At 40.7% G+C, this 17,223-nt stretch overlaps 1 protein-coding gene across 1 annotated transcript in view; it reads right to left on the minus strand.

Annotated features, from left to right (window-relative positions):
• The window catches only part of qsox1 (quiescin Q6 sulfhydryl oxidase 1), a 160,026-nt gene that overhangs the window by 76,106 nt on the left and 66,697 nt on the right, over window positions 1-17,223 (minus strand). Inside the window, exons 4-5 of the mRNA XM_072274302.1 lie at window positions 10,023-10,128; window positions 5,677-5,767 (exon numbers count right to left, since the gene is read on the minus strand). Coding sequence (XP_072130403.1) covers window positions 5,677-5,767; window positions 10,023-10,128 — 197 coding nt within the window. The remainder of the gene's footprint in view (window positions 1-5,676; window positions 5,768-10,022; window positions 10,129-17,223) is intronic.

Below are 17,223 nucleotides of genomic sequence, written 5' to 3' on the forward strand. Positions count from 1 at the left end.
AGCCCTCATGCTTCCCCACTCAGCACTGGCTTTCCTGCATTCTAGAGTTGCCTGCTTCATTTACTTCACATGCTTCACTCTCCATTAGACTACAGGACATAGGAGCAGAATTAGGCCACGCAGCCCGTATGCTCCTCCATTCCATCATGTCTGAGTTATTATCTCTCTCAATTTCATTCTCCTGTCTTCTTCCCACAACCTTTGATGCCCTGACTAATCAAGAAACTATAAACCTCTGCTTTAAATACACTCAATGACTTAGCCTCCACATCCTTCTGTAGCAATGAATTCCATAGATTCACTACCCTCTGGCTAAAGAAATTCCTCCTCATCTGTGTTCCAAAGGAACATACCCACTATTCTGAGGCTGTGCCCTCTGCTCCTAGACACACCCACTATAAGAAACATACTCTCCACATCCACTTTATCTGGCCTATTCAATAGGTTTCAATGAAATCCCCCTTCATCATCTTCAAAACTCCAGTGAGTACAAGCCCAGAGCCATCAAATGCTCCTCATATGTCAACCCTTCACTCCCAGAATCATTCTCGTGAACCTCCCCTGGACCATCTCCAATGCCAGAACATCTTTTCTTAGATAAGGGCTCAAAGCTGCTCACAATGCTCAAAGAGTGGTCTGAACAATGCTTTATAAAGTCTCGGCATGACATAATTGCTCTTATATTGTAGTCCTCTCAAAATGAATGCTAACATCGCATTTGCCTTTTTTTTACCACCGATTCAAACTGTAAGATAACCCTTAGGGAATCCTGTACAAGGACTCCTAAGTCACTTTACACCTCTGATTTTAGAAATATATTCCCATTTGGACAATAGTCCACATCTTTGTTCCTTCTACCATTACTTCTCTGCACTATATTACATATGCCACTTCTTTGTCCCTTCTCCTAATCTGTCTGAGTTCTTCTGCAGACACCATGCTTCTTCAACACTGTCTGCCCTCCATCTTCCCAAAACTTTCTTAGAAATAGCAGCTTCACTCATTTCTGCTTCCTGACACTCTCGAATTTCTGGCATACAGTTAGTTTTTTTACACAGTCTGATGCAAAATGCCTAAGTTTGTTCGCCATTTCCTTGTCCCCCATTTTTGCCTCTCCAACATCATTTTCCTGCAGTCCGATATCCACTCTCACCTCTCTTTTACTCTTTACAGGTTGAAAAATCTTTTGGATCTTCTTCAATTTTATTGTCTAACATTCCTCCATATTTAATCTTTTCTCTCCTTATGGTTTTTCAGTTGCCTTCTGTTGGTTTTTAAAACCTTCCCAATCCTCTAACTTCCCATTAATTTTTGCTATATTGTATGCCCTCTCCTTTTCTTTTATGCTGTCTTTGACTTCCATTGTCATCCGCCCTTTAGAATATTCCTTCAACTTTCGGATATGTCTATCTTGCACCTTCTGAATTGCCCCCAGAAACTCCCACCATTGTTCTGACATCATCCCTGCTGGTGTCCCCTTCCAATCAACTTTGGCCAGCTCCACTGAAATGCCTCCCTTTACTCTACAGTTACACTAATACATCTGACTTTGTCTTCTTCCTCTCAAACTGTACGAAGGGTTCCTTTACCTTAAATTCCCTAATCAAATCTGGTTCAATACAAAGCACCAAATCCAGAATTGCCTTTCTTGTAGTGGGCTCAATCACAACTTGCTCTAAAAGTCATCCCTTGTCATTCTATGAGTTCCCTCTCTTGGGATCCAGCACCAATCTAATTTTACCAATCTATATGCATATTGAAATCTCCAATGATTATTGCATTATTGCCCTTCTTACATGGCTTTTCTATCTCCAATTGTAATTTGTAGCCCACATCCAGGCTACTGTTCGGAGTCCTGTACATAACTTCCATCATGGTCTTTTTACCCTTCCAATTTCTTAACTCTACTCACGCAACATACATCAAAGTTGCTGGTGAACGCAGCAGGCCAGGCAGCATCTCTAGGAAGAGGTACAGTCGACGTTTCAGGCCGAGACCCTTCGTCAGGACTAACTCTACCCACAAGGTTTCTACGTATTCCTGCCTTACCTCTTTCTACGGGTTTGATTTCAATTTTTTACCAGAAGAGTCATCCCACCCCCTCAGTCTATCTGCATGTCCTTTCAATACAGTGTGCATCCTTGGATGTTAAGCTCCTAATAATGATCTTCTTTTAGCCACAACTTAGTGATGCTCTCAAAATGCCCTCCCCAACATTGAACACATCTACAAGGATCGCTGTTGCAGGAAAGCAACATCAAGAACACCCACCATCCATGCCACGCGCTCTTCTTGCTGCTGCCATCAGAAAGGAGATACAGGAGCCTCCGGACCCACACCATATTGTTCATGAACAGTTATTACCCCTCAACCATCAGGCTCTTGAACCAGAGGGGATAACTTCACTCAAATTCACTCACACCAACACTGAATTCTTCCCACAACCTATAAACTCACTTTCAAGGACCTTTCATCCCATATTCTTGATGTTTATTGCTTGCTTGCTTGCTTGCTGATTGATTGATTGATTGATTGATTTTTTTTCTTTTTCTTTCCATATTTGCACAGTTTATTGTCTTTTGCGCATTGTTAGTTTGTCCTTCTTGTTGTTTATGGTATTTCATTGATTCTATTGTGGTTCTTTGTATTTACTGTGAATGCTAACAAGAAAATGATTCTCAGGGTTGTTTATGGTGACAGGCATTTACTTTGATAATAAATTTATTTTGAACTTTGAACGTCCTTGTATTCTGAGCTTGAGCTCTCAGGTCCTAGACTTTCCTACTATTGTAAACATTGTCTCCATGTTCACTCCATCTAGGTCTTCCGATATGTAGTTGGTTTTAATGAGATCACCTATATATGACATAGGAATAGAATTAGACTATTCAGCCCGTCGAATCTTCTTGGCCATTCGACTGTGGCTAATTTATTTTCCTTCTGCCACTGTTACAACTAAACAATTGGATTGTCTTGGGTCAACAATCCCATGTTTCAAGGCCAACACACATCTTACATCAAGGAGCATCAGTCTTCAGTTTCTATATATAAAATGCACCGAACATTTTTCAATCCACTTGGAGAGTTAAGGTTCTACTTTCATAGAACTACTCTTCAGCAGTGCAAAAACAAATCAATAGTAAAGGTGATACATATGAAATCTGTTTCTATTAAGTCAACCCTCCCCCATAGTTAGGCTGATACAGTATTCACCTCAAATTTCTCTCTCTACGCCTAACACCAATAACAGATGGGAAGCCACTAGCACTTCATCTAATTTCAATAACCTGCTTCAAAACACGATGGAATTGTCTTTCTTTCATCCAAGAAAGATTGCTTGTAAATGGGCCCCTGTTCTGTTCTGTCATGATTTAACAAGGACATAATTTCAACAAAAAGGACTGAATGTCACATTTAGAAGGACATTAATTCCAAAAAGCAGACAGATTTTATTTGAAAATACACATTAATCTCCCCTACATTTCATCAAATTCCAGATTATACCCAAAACCAATGTTAGATTGACTCCTGATAATGTCAAGCGCAATTGGCGATAGCATTTTCTCACAAAGCAGAATGTTAACCCTCTGTCATTAGTCACTTACTGAGGGATGAGAAGGGAACAGCACCAGTTGTCTTCTATGTCCAAAGGATTACATAACTAACTGATGATGTGTATTTTTAGTATTTCAGGAAAAAGATCAGGATTTCAAAACCTCCCAGGTGAGGGGTTAGGGGTAAGAATAAAGCAGTGAGCTCTGTGGGCTCTCCCCCCCGATTCAGACATCACCTGAAGCAAGTTTATTATCTTTGACATACGATATGATATGAAAGATCACAGTACTATGCAAAGAAATAACAATTATAATAAATTACAAAAAATAGTGTGAAATATGGAATAAGAAGGTAGTGTTTCTGGACAATTCTGAAATTTGATGGTGGTGGGGAAGGAACTGTTTCTGAATCATTGGCTGTAGGACATTAGTTTCTGTACCTCCTTCCTGATGTTAGTACCAGGAAGAGGGCATGTCCGGAATGGTGATGTCCGAGGTGATGGAGGTCTGCACTTCACCAGCTGCCCCAAGAATGTGAGTACTACTTTAGACACTCAGAAGGGGAAGCTTTATAGAGCAAAACTCTGTTAATCTGACACACTTACAACTTCAGCGCTACTGATAGAGCAGATTTTCTGGACTGTTGGGCACTATTTCATGATTGTTCCAACACACTTTAAGTTCCTTTTTCTATTTAAAGATGATACATAATAATATTTTAGTTAACCTGTTAAGTTGAAAGGGAGTGTGGGGTACATAACCATTGAAAGGTCTCACCCCTGTACAGTAAATAGGGGAGTGCCACTTGGAAAGTCATCTGTCTCCTCATCCTGTCAAAAAGAAAACACAAAACATGTCTATGCCTTGAGTAATCCAGTCAATATCTGGTTCTGCAGTTGTACATCTTGTTTTCCCTCCTTGAAGGCCCACACCTCTGAAGTCTAATGGAGGCCAGTTGAATCTTACTTTCCCCCACTGACCCTTGTTCCCATTGCAAGCACACTCAGCTGTAACGGGCCATTACTGAGGGCTAAATCATCATATCTAGACCATGTGCCTGACCACATGCCCTTAATTCCAATACAAGTCTCCTGATGGCTGCCTTCTGATTTTCTAATGGCTCAGGTAAAAAATTCACAATCTAACAATCCCTTTGGGAGCAAAAAACTCAACAGATTATTTCTCATTACTCTAGTACCCTAAGAAGCTAAGGGGCGGCTGGTGTATTACAACAATGATCTGATTTGCATTGGTCAGATTGACATAAACTGTGTGGTCATTAAATCTGTAGCCTAATCTCAGTCAATACAAATCCCAGTTTATTTTGGAGGCATATGGACCATTGAATTGGCTCCACTATTTTGTCACCATGGAATCAATACAATCCCACATTTCAATCGCCTGTCTTGATCCTTTACTATGTTGTATATGTTCTAATCAGCTTTTTTATTGATAACTGTCTGACACTATTAATTTAGACCAATTGTTGAAGAATTATTTACAGACAATGCAGTTACAGTTTTGGTAGTGGATTCTCTTTCCTGTCCTCCTTCCCCTGTCTGTCTTATTTCTGACACAAGGCCCACAACAATGTGGTTGATTCTTAAATGCCCTTGCATATCTCTCAGATCTTGGGTAATTAGGATCTGAATGAATAAAGGCTCAGGATTGGTTGTGATTTGCAATGGGTCAGGGAGCAAAATTGGGAGTGGGCAAGTTAAAATGGAGCATTATCATTATTACAAGGAATGGACATGCTTTAGTACATTGTATGTTGCAAAACAAAATAATTCAAATTCCGCCACACTGACATTTTCATTCTGATGGAAAGATAAATTTAATGTTGCTAGTCTCAAAATCCCCAATTAGAAGACCTCTGTGACATGCTGTATTGAAAGCTCTGTTGAACTAGTGGTGTTATACACCCCCTGATGCCTTATTACTCAACTGTTTTATAAATGACCCCAGGGTCTTTAGCTGCACTGTTCAATAGCATGTTGGGCAGGCACACAAGGGCAGCTAAGCTGGCGATCTGTAAATAGTGTTAGTTAAGCACAGAGTAAGGACAGATAAAGTGTGTGCAGCACCGGAGGAAGTGAAAAGGCAATGGGGCTCTTCTTACCTCTCGGCCGATGTAGGAGTTTTCTTCTTCGAAGATCAGTGCTAGATACAGAACATCGTTGAAAGCAAAGAAGCTCTGAACCTCTGCCATACTGTATTTGAGGGAAGGGAAAATATACAGGTGAGTAATTTCTTTCTGCATTAAGATGGTTTGAAGAAAATTAAGGTTGCAAGATCATAGAAATGGGAAAGGTACTAATCCAATTTGTCAGAAATCTTGAAATATTCTTTAAAAGAATCATACTGGAGACCAAAAATGCACTGAATATTCCCAGTGTGTTCTTAACAAGGTTTTGTGCAGGTGTGCAAGACCTATTTAAATCTCTGGCTATGAGAGTCAATATACTATTTACCTTGTTAACAGCTTGCCACTGTTGCTTTTATGATGTACTTGCTAAATGGCATTTATAAGCCAGTCATTGGATACATTTAAATAACTCCATGCTCCATAATCCACAGAAAGACACCCACATACTGAGAAAAATGTGGCAGATCCGTTCTTGCCTCCCACACTAACCACCTTTCCAATTTCTGTCAATGGGGTCTGCAGAAGTTGGGTTTGGTCAGTTGCATGGGCCCAGTGATTCATTAATCTCTGGGTGGGGAAATTTCCCCTGTTCTCTGGATTGAATAGCCATCTCTTAGTTTAGTGTGATTACTGGTTCTAGATATCTCACTTAAAAGAAGCGTTATTGATATTCACTGTCCAGGCATGGATGCCTTCTTTTTGCTAAGCTCAGCTTTCTAACACAGCAGCTGTGAGCTTCTAAAGATGAAAGAGTTGTCTTTCAGTAAGTTAAACATCAAACCAATATTCTTTGCACAGTTTCTTGTCATAAACAGGAGCCCTCAGTTATTAAGGTAAATAGCAAGCAATAATCAGACTGAAGTTAAAAGGACAGCTTTGCAAACAAACAGCACTGTCTATAGAGCACAGGCTGCTGACCCACAGCACAGGGCTAGGTGCTCAAGAGGTGCAGTGCAAAACAATGGGATTATGTTAATTGGCTTACATCAAACCAGACAACATTGGCTAAATTATTTAGTTCAAGGAAGCTTGTAGGTGAGAGTGATACTATTACTTAGAACATCAACCAGCTGATCTATGAATAGTTGGAAGGATTGTGTGCTCAGCGAGAGTCAGCATTCACAGCATTAATTGTGGGGTCTGGGATATCTGTCCCCAGAAGCAATTAGACCATCTCTGTGAAAAGGTACCTCAGAGATGTCACATCTGTGTGAAGTCATCCCTGGCAAAAGAGAGTACAGTCGGCCCTCTGTATCCATGGGTTCCACATCCGCGGATTCAACCAACAGTGGATTGAAAATATTCAGAAAAAAATTCCAGAAAGTTCCAAAAAGCAAAACTTGAATTTGCCACACGCCGAGCACTACACTGAATCCACGCGAATGAAGTGACGTGTAGGCATACCCTGCTGTAGCCTCCTGCCATTTCATAGATCCTCAGTCTCTTTCCAGCACTCGTTGTTTGAGCATTGTTCGCCTTGCGTCTCGTTCATTCGCTACTTGTGTTGTGAGCGAGAGGAAGGAGTTTAAGGCTACTAAGGGATGGATGGCTAGCTATGTAAAGCGCTACAGCCTCAAGAACTTAAAGATCATGGGAGAATCAGCATTGGCTGATGCCAAGGCAGCATCAGTGTTCCCAGAAGAGCTACAATGTTCGCGTCTGTACTGAACATGTACAGACTTCTTTTTCTTGTCATTATTCTCTAAACAATACAGTATAACAACTATTTACATAGTATTTACATTGTATTAGGTATTATAAGTAATCTAGAGATGATTTAAAGTATATGGGAGGATGTTTGTAGGTTATATGCAAATACTACGCCACTTTAGATAAGGGACTTGAGCATCTGCGGATTTTGGTATCCACGGTGGGGGGGGGGGGTCTTGGAACCAATCCCCTGCGGATACCGAGGGATGACTGTATTCAGGCTTGTTAGGAATGTTCAGGAACAACATGAAGCATGACAGAAAGACGGGGTGATCTGGAATCAATTCCTCTGCTTTTAATTTCTGTAACAGATAACTCATTCATATGCCTTTAGGCTTATAGAAATTGTACCCATGTTTCGGAAATCATTTGTGTTTTAGAAATCATTTTAAATTTGTAAATCTTTTATAAGATAGAAATCCTCTGTGAGATTTAAATGTGTTTTAAGAATTTTATCTAAATTTAAATGTGTATCACTAAAAACAAATAAACTGTGTTTAAACTGCTTTGTTGGCTGGAAGTATCTCCTTGGTAGAGAGGAGGGACATACCACTGAAATAGTGGGGCTTGGCACTAAAATTGCCATTAACAGGGAAGCAAAGTATTTTATTTATTTTTTGTTTATTGAGATACAGTGCAGAATAGGCCCTTCTGGTCCTTCGAGCTGCGCCACCTCACAACCCCCAATTGAACCCTAATCTAATCACAGAACAATTTACAATGACCAATTGACCTACTAAACAGTACGTCTTTGGGCTGTGGAGAAAACTGAAGCACCAGAACTAGTCTTCAAAAAATATGTAGCTATAGTACATCCTCCCTTTCATGATAGTACTCATAGCTATCTGTAGTGGATAGGGCTTATCAACTTTGATTGAGTTTAGAACTTCACAATCAACATACCCAGTACCATCAGAAAGTAACCACACATGCTCCAAAAAAGACTTCCCAGTTTTAGCAGACAATAGGCTAGAATCAAAGTTGGTTCATGGAAGGCATAGGTTCAAACATTTCTCTATTATTCAGACATGCCTTTACTATTACCTTTCTTCTCTTAAGTTCTGTCCTTAGGCAAAGAGAGGGTGCATTGTCTTCCCCTAACCAATAGATATAAAAGAGCTGAAACTGCTTTACTGGATTTCTAATATGTGACACAACCACCATCAAACCATGCTTGAGGAAGATGTATTTGCTATCTGACACTTTCCTGAACTCTGACCCTAAAGAGGTGACCACCATTTATTAAAACATCAATCTCTGCTTCTTCATTCAATGAAACCATTTAACACTATGAAAGCACAGACAAGCAAAAGTTTCTTTCAGAGTTCTGTAGCTGACTTTCAATTCTCAAGCTATGACATTATTAGGACAATGATAGATTGAAACTCATTTTGTTCACCACATTTTCTAAACATAACAGCCATCTCTCACACCGTTGCTCACATCACTAATATTTCTTTGACTCAGAGGCCAGACAAGTCACAAATAAACTTTATCAAATTGAATACACAAGCATTCTGAAAATAACTTCCCATACGTCAAGTCTCATGTAAACTCCTCACCTTCCCTCAAATAGGTCCTCCTTTCTTTCTTTGATGCCTGGGTGTCAGTATATTCTTAATTACTTCCCGAAGTTATCACGCTCTTTTGTAGAGCATTAAATTGATCCCCACAACTTTGTTCCATTAAATAAGAGGGGAGCAAACTATCAAATGTATCTGATGCATAAAGTACTGTGCAAAGTTCTTACACACATATATATGACTATGGTGTCTAAGACTTTTGCACGGTACTGTAGTAATTTTATGTATTGTACTGTACTGCTGCCGCAAAAAAAATCATAACATGTGAGTGATGATAAACCTGAGTCTAACATGGGTCTGTATTGTGGACTGAGAGTGGGAAGAGGCAGGGAGAGGGGAATCATGATTGGGAAAAGGGGGAGGGAGAGGGCAGAGAGCGGGAAGCATCAGAGAGACATTCTGTAATGATCACTAAACCAGTAGTTCACACACCTTGCCTTCCTGTTCTGCAGTTTTTGGGAGTTCACCATTTACACACTCCAAAAGTAAACAATAGCCAGCTTGGCTAATCAAAACAATCTCTTCAGTTAATGTGCTCTACTGGTTTATAACTCATAACAATAAGGATTCTAAACACAGGCATTCCAAACTGTTTCATTTATTTTCACTCACACTGCTACATCAGTTTTTAACAGCAGAACAGCCCCAAAAGACCCAAGGGACAGTTTGGGGCATCCTAAAATAATGCCTGGGTTAGTGGGAGCAGTTGCACTACACCCATGGAGGTAGATTTAAACTCTCAGTTCGGCTTTGCTGAGGAGTGTGGAGCTTGGATTTGATGGTTGGTGAATAGTTATATTGCAAAGTTAAAATCAAAGTGTGTCATAGAGAAAGCTTCTGTATATTTGTACATGTTTGTTTTCATTTGTCTATTTGTAAATACTTTTTTTTCACTCAGCACTAAATAAAACCCTTTGCACTAATGTGCTGCTGCAGCTTACCATCTGTTTTTTTTTCCAACTGGTGACCTTCGCTGAGAGCGAGGTGTGACAACAATCCCAAAACTTTAATTCAGAGTGCGCTTACCTGACTGGTTCTAATGGAGGACATGCTGGGGGCCACACATTCTGGTCATGTGCCTCCAGGTGATCAATAAAGTAATGACGCAGAGCTGACACACTGCGCTCAGAACCTGTCGGGAACCAGATACAGAGTGGAGTCAGACAAGTATTAGTCACTAGGGCATGATAATGACAGTCACCTAGGCACTTCAAAGGAATACGGTTTTAAGAATGGGACAACTGCTGGATTCACAAACAAATGGGTTCTCTTGTTTTGCATCTACTTCAACAAAGATTGGCTAGGATTTTCCAGTGTGTGCCCTGTAGTTCCTTCAACTATGCCAACATAGTGAGCTCAATAAAACGAATTGTGCTTGAAATAATTTTCCAGATACTTTCCACAGCAATATCCCCCTTGCCCCTTTCGGCTGACATGCATGGATGTTTTATCTGAACTTCAGTATCAATACTAGATAGAGTATTGGATTTGTTGATACAAACATGGGGGTGTCCATTGATAAAGACTGAGTGTATAGGGACAAACCTAAGTACATGACAGTGCCGCTTCTCCCTTCTTCAAGTCTTACTAAGGTTGCAACCTGCAGTGTCAGTTAGAATTCGAACTTCACCATGTCCCATTGCAGTGTTATATTTAGCTAGTTCCCAAAGATTATATCCCATAAAGCATGCTGAAGATTCACAGTCAAATAGTTTCCTGTGTAGAACTGCAGAGATCGTCTGCAGTTCACACTTTAATACTTAAGCAAGAGCTTCCCTCAGTCTCTCCCTTTACATTGGACGCACTTGAATCAGGTGATGAGAAACAAGAGCTCTGAACCAAAGGCAAAACAATTGAAGAGGACTAGAATACAAAAGCAAAGATGTAGTTCTGAGGTCTTATAAGGCATTTGTCAAATTGTGAGCAGTTTTGGGCCCTATATTCAAGAAAGAACATGCTGGCATTGGAGAAGGCCCAGAGGAGGTTTACAAGCATAATTCCAGGAATGAAATGGTTGATGTATGAGTAGTGTTTGGTGGGTCTGGGCCTGTATTCACTGGAGTTTAGAAGAATGAGGTAGCATCTGATTGAAATGTACTGAATATTGAGAGGCCCAGATAGAGTGGACGAGGAGAAGATGTTTCCTATAGTGGGAGAGTTTAGGAACTGAGAGCACAGATTAGAGCACAGAATCTGTGTTCCTTTAGAACGCAGATTAGCTGAATTTTGTTAGACAGGTGGTCAATCTGTGAATTCTTTGCCTAAGTATTTGGGTATACTTAAAGGATAGGTTGGTATGTACTTAATTAGTAAGGGCATCAAAGGTTATGGGGAGAAGGCAGAAGAATGGGGTTGAGCGGGAAAGTGAAGCAGCCATGATCAAATGGCAGAGCAGTATCAATGGGCCAAATGGCCTAATTCTGCTCCTATGTATTACCCTCCTATGGTCTTAACTAGAACACTCAGCGATTCAGGAACAGCTTCTTCCCCTCCTCCATAAGATTCCTAAATGGACATTGCACCCATGAACATTATCTCACTTTTTTATCTATCTATTTTTCTTTCTTTCTATATAATTATATATAAATAAATACGTGTTTTTGCACTATTTTTACTCTATTTGATATATACTTACTGAAATTAATTTACCTTTCTTCTTTCCATATCATCGTGTATTGCATTACTGCTAAGTTAACAAATTTCATGACACATGCGGGTGATAATAAGCCTGACTCTGATTCTGATAATGGGCTGGTAGTTGCATGCTGGGGTAAGAAGAAAACCTTCCAACAGGTCCCTGGTTCTTCCTGTGTAGATCCCCAGGACCCTGCTTTTGGGCACAACAAAGTTACATCTGACTGCCAGATAAACGGAGCCAGCATTCCTTTGATGCCAGGGTCTGGTCTGCATCCACAGTAAATCAAGCAGACTTCATTTTAATGAACTTAATCCCTTGTCTGGAAGTGTGGAATTCTAAAAATTCTTGGCTCACATGTACTTTATGCAAGATTCAGGGACAAAAAAGCAGGATTTAAGATTAATTAATCATGTGTTACGTTGTAGTGGAAATTGCATTCTAGCCCATTAAAAACAATAAACCATCCTTTCTTCAGAAGACAGACTAATACCCCTTGGGCTTGTCTTGAGGTTCTATACTGCGCTACGATTAGCTCAGATGCCAAGTCCTTCAAATGTCCCTGGGTCGGAGAAAAGTGGGGATGCTGGTTAATGTTTACTGACTTGACATTTAAAGTGTGTGCATGGCTAAGAGGTGAATACAGCCCCCTCTCTGGATGTCCTGGCAGCTCCACAATGCATGGAGACCTATCCTCCTTGCAGATTCAATGAGACCAAGTGCCGAATCAGGATGTCCTCAAGAAATAGGAGACCGGTCTTTCCCGATCATCTGCCATCATTTTCCCTTTGCTTGAGATACAGGTGGTCTATTGCACAGGAGGCATAAGTCCATCACAATAAAGATCTGCAATTCCAGGAGAGGTCCCTGTATTGCTCACAGGATCAAGAAGACCATCCATGCAAAGGCCTGACAATGACTGAAGTACTGAGGAGATCTTATAGAAACATATAAAATTATGAAAGGGATGGATAAGATAGAGGCAGAAAGGTTGTTTCCATTGGTACGTGAGACTAGAACTAGGGGACATAGACTCAAGATTCAGGGGAGTGGATTTAGGATGGAGATGAGGAGGGACTGCTTTTCCCAGAGAATGGTGAATCTGTGGAGTTCTCTGCCCAATGAAGCAGTGGAGGCTACCTCAGTAAATATATTTAAGACAAGGTTGGATAGATTTTGCATTGTTGGGGAATTAAAGGTTATGGGGAAACGGCAGGTAAGTGGAGATGAGTCCATTGCCAGATCAGCCATGATCTTATTGAAAGGCAGAGCAGGCTTGATGGGCCAGATGGCCTATTCCTGCTCCTATTTCTTATTTTCATATGAGATTGGCTCAGTTAGCAAATAGGGATCGGTATAGTCGAACCACTCCCTCAGCAAGCTTTAAGGAGAGTCCCAACAGCAGCATTTCAAGATAAACGTATTATTCCTCCAAATTAGAATATTCCACTGAGTAAATAACATTGCATCAATAATATCATGAACAAATTGCACAACGAGGAGATGAATTGATTGAACACATCATTGGAAAGCTTGACCTAACCAGCAGAGCAGCCACCCTCTTTCAATAGTTTCACAACTTATCCCTTTAACTTGGGACATTTGGCTGTACTTGAATGTCTGTAAGATGTGGGTTCAGTCAAGGTTTCAAGATTGTCCCAGTTATCTGGCAAGCTTCCAGCTACTTTCGCCATCTCTTAAGCAGGTTTCAAGGAAAAGCTGGCCAACTTATAGAGCCATACAGGTCAGAAGCAGGCCATTTGGCCCTCTGATTCCATGTTGAGAATTGTGTCTATCAAGTGCTGATACCATTTTCTAGCAGTTACCTTGTGGCCTTCCAATGTGAGCTCCAATGATGAAAACCTGACCATGTTTCAAGTCCAAGTTAATACCTATATAGTTTCCAAAGCCATCACAGTTCACTTCTTCTCATTTCACTAAAGATAAAGAAATCACACGTACACAACACTTGTTACAGTCTCAAGATGTTCTATGATGCTTTACTATGCATGAGCTCCTTTCTGAAGTACAGGCGCTGTTGTGACGCAGGAAAAGTGGAATCCAATTGATACAAATGAAGATCCAAGATAAGTGATCAGATTATTTGGTTTGGTTAGCACCTAGTTACTCGCCATGAACTCCTACATTCCTTTCCTATCTGTGTAGTCCTAATGGAGTATTGTACCTGAGAAGGCAGGTCTCTCAAAATACTGCACAATAATGACAGCCAAAGCTTTGCACTCCATTGCTTAAAGTGCAATTTGAACTCGCAACCTTCTAACGTAAAGGATGAGGTAGAATTCTACAATTAGTTGAAATTCTATTATTTCCTTGCTTACAAAATCTACAATTTCCTACAGCTTCCGTACTTAGAAAATCTACCTTCCAACTTACAGCCCCTTGTCCACATTTTCTAACCAGTGGCTCTGAACTGCTCTATAGGATTTGACATTTAATCTTAGGTTTGAATATTAAGCAATAGCTTTGTTTAGCATTGAAGATCTTTATGACTGCACAGTGGTAGCAGTGGTGGGAGCAAAGTTTGGGAAAGGAAGGGGAGGGAAGTGGTTGAAGAGAAACAATCACACTCAGCGTCAATCCTGATCATACTATGCACTTTACAACAGGATTACTGGGTGATGAAAAGTAAATACTTTCCCATTTCACCTCCTTGCTCTCAATCAAAATATGTGAATAATCTTATTTATAGCTTCATCCAATCAGATTATTTGCTGCAGATTAGGTATTGAACTTTGAGCCACAATTCATATGACCATGTTGTACATTTAGTCATCTATCCTAAATCAAATTTACGAGCAAATATTCTGTATTTTGCAAAGAAGGGGAATCTCTAAACAGACTGTACAAGTCTTACAAAAGATCAATGAAACAAGTGAATTACTGGAACAGCAGATCGCTACCACAGCCACACATCTCCTATGATTCACTCTCCTCTCCTATTAGATTCCTCACCTTCAGCCCTTTACGTCCCCTACACACCTGGCTTCACCTATCACCTTCTAACTATCCTCCTTCCACTTCCTCCACCTTTGTATTCTGCTGTCTTCCCCCTTCCTTTCCAGTCCTGAAGAAGGGTCTCCGCCCGAAACCTCTGCTGTTTATTCATTTCTATAGATAATACCTGACCTGCCGAGTTCCTCCAGCATTTTGTGTTTGTTGCTATGAAGTATTGGAGCCTGTTTTCCATTGACTTAGTAGTTCTCTGCTTTTGTTCTGTAAACAATTAAACCTATCAACAATCCATCAAATCACAGTTTGAAATATTTAACTCCCAGCTGTCCAAAGATGTTGGGTTAAGGCTACTTCAGATTCCCCTGATCTTATGTACAGGAATTTCTTCCTGTCATCAACCTGGTGTTCTCCTTTTAAAGTTAGGTCTTTATTTTCAACTTCATCCCACAGAGAGACTTGAGACATACATTTCCTTGAATTCACAGAGAATTGGGGTTATTTCTGAACAGCCAACAATGTTCATTTTCCCAACATCAGTAACATGAAACTTCAAACTTTTCTCTCGAATGTCTGATGTTAATCTACCAAGAATTTTTTGAAAGATTAGGAGAATCGATCCCTACTTTATCCTTCACTTATTACCTGAAATCTACAAGCCAGCAGATTCCTATAGATTTTCACCAGCCACCCCAGATAAATAGACATTCTACCATGTAATCTTCCCACTTTTAGGGATGAAGTGGCAATGTCCAGACTCTGTATGTGGTTGTGTCATAGTTGGACAAGGATGCTGATGTCTTAACAAATGGTGGGTTTAAGGCCATCAAGCAAATTGGCTGCTCATGCTTAAAAACCACCTTAGAACTCCCTGCTTCAGTCAATCCTCAGGCCACATTGGAGAGGGATAGGAACAGACAAGTTAGGAAAGCTAATTGGAGTAAGGGGAAATATGAAGCTATCAGGCAGGAACTTGAAAGCATAAATTGGGAACAGATGTTCTCAGAGAAATGTATGGAAGAAATGTGGCAAATGTTCAGAGAATGTTTGCGTGGAGTTCTGCATAGGTATGTTCCAATGAGACAGGGAAAAGATGGTAGGGTACAGGAACCATGGTGTAGAAAGGCTGTTGTAAATCTAGTCAAGAAGAAAAGAAGAGCTCACAAAAGGCTCAAAAAACTAGATAATGATTGCAATCTAGAAGATTATAAGGCTAGCAAGAAGGAGCTTAAGAATGAAATTAGGAGAGCCAGAAGGGGCCATGAGAAGGCCTTGGTGGACAGGATTAAGGAAAACCCCAAAGCATTGAACAGGTATGTGAAGAGCAAGAGGATAAGACGTAAGAGAATAGGACCAATCAAGTGGGACAGTGGAAAAGTGTGCATGGAACAGGAGGAGATAGCACAGTTACTTAATGAATACTTTGCTTCAGTGTTGACTACGTAAAAGGATCTTGGCGATTGTAGGGATGACTAACAGTGGACTGAAAAGCTTGAGCATGTAGATATTAAGGAAGAGGATGTGCTGGAGCTTTTGGAAAGAATCAAGTTGGATAAGTCACTGGGACAGGACAAGATGTACCCCAGGCTACTGTGGGAGGCGAAGAACGAGATTTCTGAGCCTCTGGCAATGATCTTTGCATCATCAATGGGGACGGGAGAGGTTCCAGAGGACTGTAGTGTTGTGGATGTTGTTCCCTTATTCAAGAAGGGGAGTAGAGATAGCCCAGGAAATTATAGACCAGTGAGTCTTACTTCAGTGGTTGGTAAGCTGTTGGAGAAGATCCTGAGAGCCAGGATTTATGAACATTTGGAGAGGCATAGTATGATTAGGAATAGTAAGCGTGGCTTTGTGAAAGGCAGGTTGTGCCTTACGAGCCTGATTGAATTTTTTGAGGATGTGACTAAACACATTGATGATGGTAGAGCAGTAGATGTAGTGTATATGGATTTCAGCAAGGCATTTGATAAGGTACCCTATGCAAGGCTTATTGAGAAAGTAAGGAGGAATGGGATCCAAGGGGACATTGTTTTGTGGATTTGGAAATGGCTTTCCCACAGAAGGCAAAGAGTGGTTGAAGAAGGGTCATATTCTTCATGGAGGTTGGTCACCAGTGGTGTGCCTCAGGGATCTGTTCTGGGACCCCTACTCTTTGTGATTTTGATAAATGACCTGGATGAGGAACTGGAGGGATGGGTTAGTAAATCTGCTGATGACACAAAGGTTGGAGGTGTTGTGGATAGTGTGGAGGGCTGTCAGAAGTTACAGTGGGATATTGACAGGATGCAAAACTGGGCTGAGAAGTGGCAGATGGAGTTCAACCCAGATAAGTGTGAGGTGGTTCATTTTGGAAGGTCAAATATGATGACAGAATATAGTATTAATGGTAAGACTCTTGGCAGTGTGGAGGATCAGAGAGATCTTGGGGTCTAAGTCCACAGGACACTCAAAAGCTGCTGCTCAGGTTGACTCTGTGGTTAAGATAGCATACAGTGCATTGGCCTTCATCAATCGTGGGATTGAGTTTAGGAGCCAAGAGGTAATCTGCAGCTATATAAGACCCTGGCTCGACGGCACTTGGAATACTGTGCTCAGTTCTGGTCACCTCACTATAGGAAGGAT

The sequence above is a fragment of the Mobula birostris genome, chromosome 12 (genome assembly GCF_030028105.1).
Source record: "Mobula birostris isolate sMobBir1 chromosome 12, sMobBir1.hap1, whole genome shotgun sequence".
NCBI lineage: Eukaryota > Metazoa > Chordata > Chondrichthyes > Myliobatiformes > Myliobatidae > Mobula > Mobula birostris.